Raw genomic sequence first — 9,799 nt, 5'->3', positions numbered from 1 at the left:
ACATGAGGCCTACAGAACACCCAACAAATTTGACCAGAAAAGAAAATCCTCCCGCCACATAATAATCATACAGTAAGTATACAGAACAAAGAAAAAATACTAAAAGCTGCAAGGGAAAAAGGCCAAGTAACATATAATGGCAAACCCAATAGAATCACACCTGACTTTTCAACAGAAACTATGAAAGCCAGAAGGGCCTGAACAGATATCATGCAGACTCAAAAAGAACACAGATGTCAGCTCAAGCTACTACACCCTGCAAAACTCTCAGTCCTAATAGACAGAAAAAAACAAGATATTCAATGACAAAAGCAAATTTCAAAAATACCCACAAACAAATCCAGCATTACAGAAGACACTGGAAGGGAAAATACAATCCAAGAAAATTAGCTTCTTTCAAGAAAACACAGGAAATAATTAACCTTACTACAATAAAACAAAAAGCAACCAAGCACACAACCTTATAAACACAGCCATCATCAAAATCAAAGGATCTAACATCCATTATTCATTAATCTCTCTCAACATCAATGGATTCAACTCTCCAGTAAAAAGACAAAGATTAACAGAGTGGATACGTAAACAAAACACAGCAATCTGTTGCATAGAAGAAACACACCTAAGGCACAAAGATAGACATTACCTGAGGGTAAAAGGTTGGAAGATGACTTTCCAAGCAAATAGACCCAAGAAACAAGCAGGAGTAGCCATTCTACTATCTGATAAAATAGACTTTCAACCAAACTTAATAAAAAGAGATGGGGAAGGACACTTCATACTCATCAAAGGATAATTCCACCAGGAAGACATCACAATCCTGAACATCTATGCCCCAAATACAAGAGCACCCACATTTGTAAAAGAAACATTGATAAAATTTAAACCACATATAGATCCCCACACATTAATAGTGGGAGACTTCAACACCCCACTCTCAACAAAGGACAGGTCAACAAAACAGAAATTAAATAAAGAAACAATATATCTGACAGAGGTCATGAATCAAATGGACCTCACAGAGATTTACAGAACTTTACACCCAAACACAAAAGAATTTACCTTCTTAGCACCTCAGGGAACCTTCTCCAAAATAGACCATATAGTTGGTCACAAAGCAAGCCTCAACAGATACAAGAAGACTGAAATAATCCCTTGTATCCTGTCTGATCACCATGGAATAAAGCTGGACTTCAACAACAACAGAAATAGCAAAAAGCCTACACACACATGGAAACTGAACAACTTGTTACTAAATGACAGCTGGGTCAGGGAAGAAATAAAGAAAGAAATTAAAGTATTCCTAGAACTCAATGTAAATGAAAACACAACAAACCCAAACTTGTGGGACACAATGAAAGCAGTGCTAAGAGGAAAGTTCATAGCACTAAGTGCCTTCAAGAAGAAATTCGAGACAGCTCATTCAAGCAACTTAATGGCCCACTTAAAAACCCTAGAAAAAGAAGAAGAAGACACACCAAAAAGGAGTAGATGGCTGGAAATAATCAAACTCAGGGCTGAAATCAATCAATTAGAAACAAATAAATCAATTCAAAGAATCAATGAATCCAAGAGCTGGTTCTTTGAGAAAATCAACAAGATCGACAAACCCTTAGCCAAGCTAACTAAAAGGCAGAGAGACACCACCCAAATCAACAAAATCAGAAATGAAAAGGGGGACATAACTACAGACACTGAGGAAATCCAAACAATCATTAGGACTTACTTCAAAAGTCTATATGCCACAAAATTTGAAAATCTAAGTGAAATGGACAATTTTCTTGATCAATTTGACTTACCAAAGCTGAATCAGGACCAGGTAAATCAATGAAATAGTCCTATATCCCGCAAGAAAATAGAAGCAGTCATCAAAAGTCTCGTATCCAAAAAAAGCCCAGGACGAGATGGCTTCAGCGCAAAATTCTACCAGACCTTCAAAGAAGAGCTAACTCCAATTCTCTTCAAACTATTCCACAAAATAGAAACAGAAGGAACATTACCAAACTCATTCTATGAAGCCACAGTCACCTTGGTACCTGAACCTCACAAAGACTCAACAAAGAAAGAGAATTTCAGACCAATCTCCCTTATGAACATTGATGCAAAAATACTTAACAAAATAGTTGCAAACCGAATCCAAGAACACATCAAAGATATTATCCACTACAACCAAGTAGGCTTCATCCTAGGTATGCAGGTGTGGTTCAATATATGGAAATCCATCAATGGGATCCACCATATTAACAAACTGAAAGAAAAAAAAAAACCACATGATAATCTCCCTAGATGCTGAAAAAGCATTTGACAAAATCCAACATCCATTCATATTTAAAGTACTAGAGAGATCAGGGATATAAGGCACATATCTAAACATAGTAAAGGCGATATACAGCAAGCCTATAGCCAACATCAAACTGAACGGAGAGAAACTTAAAGCAATCCCACTGAAATCAGGGACAAGACAAGGCTGCCCACTCTCTCCATATCTCTTCAACATAGTGCTGGAAGTCCTTTGTAGAGCAATAAGACAGTTGAAGGAGATCAAGGGGATACAGATGGGAAAGGAAGAAGTCAAATTATCACTATTTGCAGATGATATGAGAGTAAACATGAGTGACCCCAAAATCTCTACCAGGGAACTCTTACAGCTGATAAACACCTTCAGCAAAGTGGCCGGATACAAAATTAACTCAAAAAAATCAGTAGCACTTCTGTTTACAAAAGACAAAAGGGCTGAGAAAGAAATTAGAGAAACATCATTCACAATAGCCACAAATGACATAAAGTACGTTGGTGTAACCCTAACCAAGCAAGTCAAACACTTGTATGAAAAAAAATTTCAAGTCTCTGAAGAAAGAATTAGAGAAAGATATGAGAAGATGGAAAGATCTCCCATGCTCATGGCTTGGCAGGATTAACAATAAAAATGGTCATCTTACCAAAAGCAACCTACAGATTTAATGCAATTCCCATCAAATTGCCAACACAGTTCTTTACAGACCTGGAAAGAAAAATTCTCAACTTCGTATGGAATAACAAGAAACCCAGAATTGCTAAAACAATCCTCTACAATAAAAGATCTTCTGGAGGTATCTCCATCCCTGATCTCAAGCTTTATTATAGAGCAACAGTTGTAAAAACTGCATGGTACTGGCATAGAACCAAATGGTGGATCAATGGAATCAAATAGAAGACCCAGAAATAAACCCACACACTTATGAACACCTGATTTTTGACAAAGATGCCAAAACCATACAATGGAAAAAAGATAGCATCTTCAACAAATGGTGCTGGTCCAACTGGATGTCTACATGTAGAAAAATGAAAATAGATCCATACTTATCACCCTGCACAAAACTGAAGTCCAAGTGGATCAAAGACATCAACATAAAACCAGATACGCTAAATCGGTTAGAAGAAAAAGTGGGGAACAACCTAGAACTCATTGGTACAGGAGAAAACTTCCTGAACAGAACACCAACAGCACAGGCTCTAAGAGCAACAATCAATAAATGGGACCTCATGAAATTGAAAAGCTTCTGTAAAGCAAAGGACACCGTCATCAAAACAAAGTGACTGCCTACAATTTGGGAAAGAATCATCACCAACCCTTTATCTGACAGAGGACTCATATCCAATATATATAAAGAACTAAACAAGCTGAAAAGCAACAAACCAAGTAATCCACTTAAGAAATGGGGAACAGAGATAAATAGAGAATTCTCTGCAGAGGAATATCCAATGGCAGTGAAGTACTTAAAGAAATGCTCAACCTTATTAGCCATTAGGGAAATGCAAATCAAAACAATACTGATATTTCACCTTACAACCATCAGAATGACCAAGATGAAAAACTCAAGGGACAACACATGCTGGAGAGGTTGTGGAGAAAGGGGAACCCTTCTCCACTGCTGGTGGGAATGTAAACTTGTACAACGACTCTGGAAATCAATCTGGTGCTTTCTCAGACAACTAGGAATAGCACTTCCTCAAGATCCAGCCATACCACTCCTAGGCATATACCCAAAAGAGGCTCAAGTACACAAAAAGGACATTTGCTCAACCATGTTTGTAGCAGCTTTATTTGTAATAGCCAGAAGCTGGAAACAAGCCAGATGCCCCTCAACTGAAGAATGGATGCAGAAACTGTGGTACATCTATACAATGGAGTATTACTCAGTAACGAAAAATAAGGAAATCATGAAATTTGCAGGTAAACGGTGGGAGCTGGAAAGGATCATCCTGAGTGAGTTGTCCCAGAAGCAAAAAGACACACACGGTATATACTCACTCATATGAACATACAACATGGAATAAACCCACTAAAATCTGTACATCTAAACAAACTAAGCAAAAGAGAGGACCCTAACTAAAATGTTCAATCCCCATCCTGAAAGGCAAAGACGATGGACATCAGAAGAAAAAGAAAATAGTAAACAACCTCGGAACCTGCTACAGAGGGCCTCTGAAAGACAGAAGAAAACAGGAAACAATCTTGGAACCTGCCACAGAGGGCCTCTGAAAGCCTCTGCAGTATAGACTGTCAAATCAGATGCTGAGCCTGATGGTCAACTGATGGGCAGAGTGAATGGAATTTTATGTAAGAAGTGGGAAATAGTAAGAGCTGAAGGGGACGGAAACTCCCCAAGCAGAGCAACAGAAGAAGATAATTTGAACACAGGGAATTTCCCAGAGACTCATACTCCAACCAAGGACTATTCCTGGAGATAACCTAGAACCCCTGCACAGATGTAGCCCATGACAGTTCAGTGTCCAAGTGGGTTACATAGTAATGGGAAGAGGGATTGCCTTTGACATAATCTGATTGGCCTGCTCTTTGATCACCTCCCCCTGAGGGGGGAACAGCCTTACCAGACCACAGTAGAGGACAATGCAGCCACATTTGATGAGATGATAGACTAAGATCAGAAAGGAGAGGAGAACCTCCCTATCTTTGCCTTGGGGAGTGGCATGGATGCAGAAAGGGGATGGAGGGTTGGATCAGGAGGGGAGGAGGGAGGTGCTTATGGGAGGATACAAAATGAATAAAGTCTAATTAATAAAAAATTTTAGAAAAACTGCATGGTATTGGCATAGAAACAGAAAGGAGGATTAATGGAACCTAACAGAAGACCAAGAAATAAACCCACAAACTTATGGACACCTGATATTTGACAAAGAAGCCAAAAACATTCAATGGAAAATAGACTGCATCTTCAACAAATGGTTCTGTTCCAACTGGATGCCTACATGCAGAAAAATGAAAATAGATTCATCTCTATCACTCTGCACAAAACTAAACTCCAAATGGATCAAAGACCTCAACATAAATCCAGATACTCTAAATCGGTTAGAAGAAAAAGTGGGGAAGAGCTTAGAATTCATTAGCACAGGACACAACTTCCTGAACAGAACACCAACAGCACAGGCTCTAAGAGCAACAATCAATAAATGGGACCTCATGAAACTGAAAAGCTTCTGTAAAGCAAAGGACACTGTCATCAAAACAAAACGAATGAGTTCATGTCAGAGAGAGTCCCTGTTCCTATCACAATGGAACCCTCTTGGTTACTGAACTGCCATGGGCTACATCTGTGCAGGGGTCTTAGGTTGTCTCCATGCATAGTTTTTGGTTGAAGTGATTGGCCTGCTGTTTGATTACCTCCCCCTGAGGGAGAAGCAGCATTACCAGGCCACAGAAGAGGACAAGGCAGCCAGCCACTCTTAATGAGACCTAATTGACTAGGATCAGAGAGAAGGAAAAGAAGTCCTTCCCTATCAGTAGACTTGGGGAGGAGCATGCATGCAGAGGGTGGAGGTAGGGAGGGATTGGGATGGGAGGAGGGAGAGAACCACGGGGGGGGGCGGAGGATACAAGGTGAGTAAAGTATAATTAATAAAGAAAAATAAAATTAAAAAAAAAAGAATGCCTACAGATTGGGAAAGAAGCTTCATCAACCCTTTATCTGACAGAGGACTCATATCCAGTATATATAAAGAACTAAAGAAGCTGAAAAGCAATAAACCAAGCAATTCAATTAAAAAATGGGGAATGGAGCTAAACAGAGAATTCTCGATAGATGAATATAGAATGGCAGAGAAACACTTAAAGAAATGCTCAACTTCATTAGCCATTAGGGAAATGCAAATCAAAACAATCCAGAGATTTCACCTTACACCCGTCAGAATGGCCAAGATAAAAAACTCAAGTGACAACACAGGCTGGAGAGGTTGTGGAGAAAGAACCCTCTTCCTTTGCAGGTGGGAATGTAAACTGGTACAACCACTTTGGAAGTCAATCTGGAGCTTTCTCAGACAATTAGGAATAGTGCTTCCTCAAGCCCCAGCTATACCACTGCTAGGTATATACCCAAAATTTGCTCAAGTACACAACAAGGATATTTGATTAACCATGTTTGTAGCAGCTTTATTTGCAATAGCCAGAACCTGGAATGAACCCAGATGTCCTTCAACGGAGGAATGGATAAAGGAATTGTGCTATTTTTTATACAATGGAATTCTACTCAGCAATCAAAAACATTGCTGAATCATGAAATCATGAAATTTGCAGTCAAATGGTGGGATCTAGAAAAGATCATTCTGAATGAAGTATCCCAGAAGGAGAAAGATAAACATGGTATATGCTTGCTTATATAGACCTATAAGATATGATAAACATAATGAAATCTATACACCTAAAGAAGATAAAGAAGAAGGTGGACCCGGGGTAAGAAGACCAATCCTCACTTAGAAAGACAAATGGGATGTGCATTGAACATATGACAGGTGTCTACCGCAGAAGGCATCTGAAAGAGTCTACCTAACAGTGTTTCAAAGCAGATACTAAGACTCATAACCAAACCTTCTGTAGAGTGCAGGGAATCATATGAAAGAAGGGGAGTTAGTATGATGTGGAAAGAATAGGAGCTCCACAAGGACCAAAGGGGTCTTTTCTGAGACTGACACTCCACCAAGAACCATGTATGGATATAACCTAGAACCTCTGCTCAGATGTAGCCTGTGGTAGCTCAGTAACCAATTGGTTTCCCATAGTAAGTGGAACAGGGACTATTTCTCACAGGAACTCAATGGCAGGCTCTTTGATCTCCCTACCCCCCAAGGGAGGAGCAGTCCTGCTAGGCCACAGAGGAGGACTTTGAGGCCAGTCCTGAAGATACCTGATAAAACAGGGTCAGATGAAAGGGGAGGAGGTCCTCCCAAGTTAGTGGACTTGGAAAGGGGCAGGGAGGGGATGAAGGAGGAGGAAGGGTCTGGGAGGGAATGAGGTTGCAGGATAAAGCTGGGATACTGATTTAATAAAAATGTAACTAAAAAAAAAAAAAAACCTCGATTAACAACACATGCTAGAGAGGATGTGGAGAAAGGGGAACTCTCCTCCATTGCTGGTGGGAATGTAAACTTGTACAACTAGTTTGGAAATTAATCTCAGACAATTATTAATAGGGTTTTCTCAAGATCCAGCTATACCCCTCCTAGGCATATATCCAAAACATGCTCAAGTATACAACAAGGATATTTTCTCAACAATGTTCATAGGAGCTTTATTTGTAATAGCCAGAAAGTGGAAACACTTCCTTTAAATAACAGAAACAAGAGTTTGAGTTCAAGCAATACATGCTCAAAGTCATGTTCTTTGTTTATTATACTCCTTGAATCACCAACTTCACAAATGGTATCTAGTGGCTTAGTAAAACATTAAATAAAATCCAATGGACTGAAGAAAAACATGAACAAGATCCAATTATAAAATGTTTTTCTTCTCACTTACTCCCTCTTATATCCTCAAACTTCATGTCAAACTAGAAAAACAAACAAAAAAACCGTCAATAATATGAGCCACTCTCTTAGAAGTGAAATAAAACTATCAGTTGTGGTTGGAGATATTTGAAAGCATAAATTTACTCCTTTTGAATTGCCTCAACACAAACTGGACTGATTAGAAAAGTGACATACAACTATTATGTTCTTTTGTCCAAGCACAATAAGAGTAGTAGCATCAAAGCTGTACATCTTACCACATTATTTTTATCAACTTGCTTAAGATAGTAGTTTCGGTGATCACCATTTTGAGCAAAGGCAGGACCATGCTTGCACATTAGCAAACACTTTGTTATTATCTTATTTTTAACAGACTTCTATTGAGGTGGCTGGTAAGTGCATGGATTACCTTTAAAGCTCATATAGGTCATTTTTTTTCAAATTCTTCATATTGCAAACATGGACAAAAGCATCAACACTGCATTAATTTTTCTCATAATGTCATATATTGGAGTACCTATTTCAATATTAGTTGCAATAGTAGCAAATTATTAAAACAGTCCCTCTCCCGCCAAAGGGAAGATGATGTATAGAATTGTACACTGGAGTATTATTTGTAGTAGCAGCAAACATTTCAAATCCTCATATTGTTTTCAAAAGGGCACTGGCTACACAAATTATGGCACACAAATACAGCAAACAATGAGAGAAAACAATGAGAGAGTTTCTAAGTGCTGGTGTATGTTAAAAGATTAAAGCATGCTCCAAGATGGTGGTGACCAGTGTGCCCCATTTCTGAAGGGCAAAGGATCAGAAACACCAAAATTAGTGAGTAGATTGGTGGCTAAAGCCAGACCATAGATTTTGAGGCTTCGCTGACTAGAGAAGACAACCTATGAGATGGGACAGATTGTATCCAGGCCTGCCGTGAACATATCCAGGGTTCTGAGAGTGGCAAACTATCAACTGAATGCACTATTGGCTGCAACATCACTTGCTCAGAGGGCTCCGCAGCAGCTGTTGGAGCAGTGGAGAGTGCACCTCCTCACTCTAAAGCCCGACAGGGGACCCAAATCTGAGAGTAGAAAAATGTGGGCTCTCCCAGATTACCATGTACAACTGCAAGTTAGTGCATCTGAAAGAGAGTGCCTACAGAACTTCATATTCAGTGTCACTTTCCTCCATCCACCAGACATCAGATTCTTCCAAACCACACACCCACTGTAGGCAACATAGGAATCCCTGGGACAGTGTTCTCAACATTAAAGCCCCTATTCTGTGGGTCTCCCAGCGGAGTACAGCCAAACAATTCAAGGAAACAATTCCTGGAACCAAGATGGTGCGGCTCAGACAGATAGATATAAGTGCTTGGAGCACAATACCTATACAGGCCTGTGGGCCACTGAGCCATACATAGCACCTGCACAAGCACATTGCACCCAGGAACTGCACCTTCACAGCAGCCTGCACTTAAGCCCCTCTTTCACACTCCATCCTTTACTCTCCCCCTCTCACTCTTACACTTGCACACAGGCAGTTACACCCTTCTTCCTTTAGCTGCATCTGAAACAACACTCACTCTGAAATTTGTGAACCTTTCTCATCTTCCTGAAGAATACTGCAGACTTCAGAGAGAGACAGACACAATCTGCAGTACAGATTCTAGAAACAAACAGCATAGGCAACTGACCATTAGATGGCTAGTAGCCAACATAAGAACACATCCAACAAAAATTAGTACATCACTGCTTCTTCAGAAATCAATGGATATTGTAATTGGGAAACAGAGGAAAATGATTTAAAATCTATACTAATCCAGTTATTAGTGGCACATACAGAAGAAATGAACAAAAAAATACATGGCATCATGAAAGACAGGATTCCACATTCAAACAAATGAAGGAAATAGTGCATGACATGAAAAAAGATTTATATCTTACAGCTTGTGCTGTTGGTGTTCTGTTCAGGATGCTCATGTAAATGAAAAGCTTCTGTAAAGCAAAGGACACTGCCTGCAGAACAA

At 39.5% G+C, this 9,799-nt stretch overlaps 1 protein-coding gene across 1 annotated transcript in view; it reads right to left on the bottom strand.

Annotated features, from left to right (window-relative positions):
* LOC129674865 (uncharacterized) overlaps positions 1-8,104 on the bottom strand; it is an 86,795-nt gene extending 78,691 nt beyond the window's left edge. The window contains 1 exon segment of the mRNA XM_055604956.1: positions 8,034-8,104. Coding sequence (XP_055460931.1) covers positions 8,034-8,104 — 71 coding nt within the window.
* Positions 8,105-9,799: the final 1,695 nt, after the last annotated feature.

This window comes from Psammomys obesus, unplaced genomic scaffold (genome assembly GCF_907164565.1).
Source record: "Psammomys obesus unplaced genomic scaffold, mPsaObe1.curated_primary_1811, whole genome shotgun sequence".
Lineage (NCBI taxonomy): Eukaryota > Metazoa > Chordata > Mammalia > Rodentia > Muridae > Psammomys > Psammomys obesus.
Note: the sequence above shows the minus strand (reverse complement) of the source record. Positions and strands in the feature narration are given on the sequence as shown.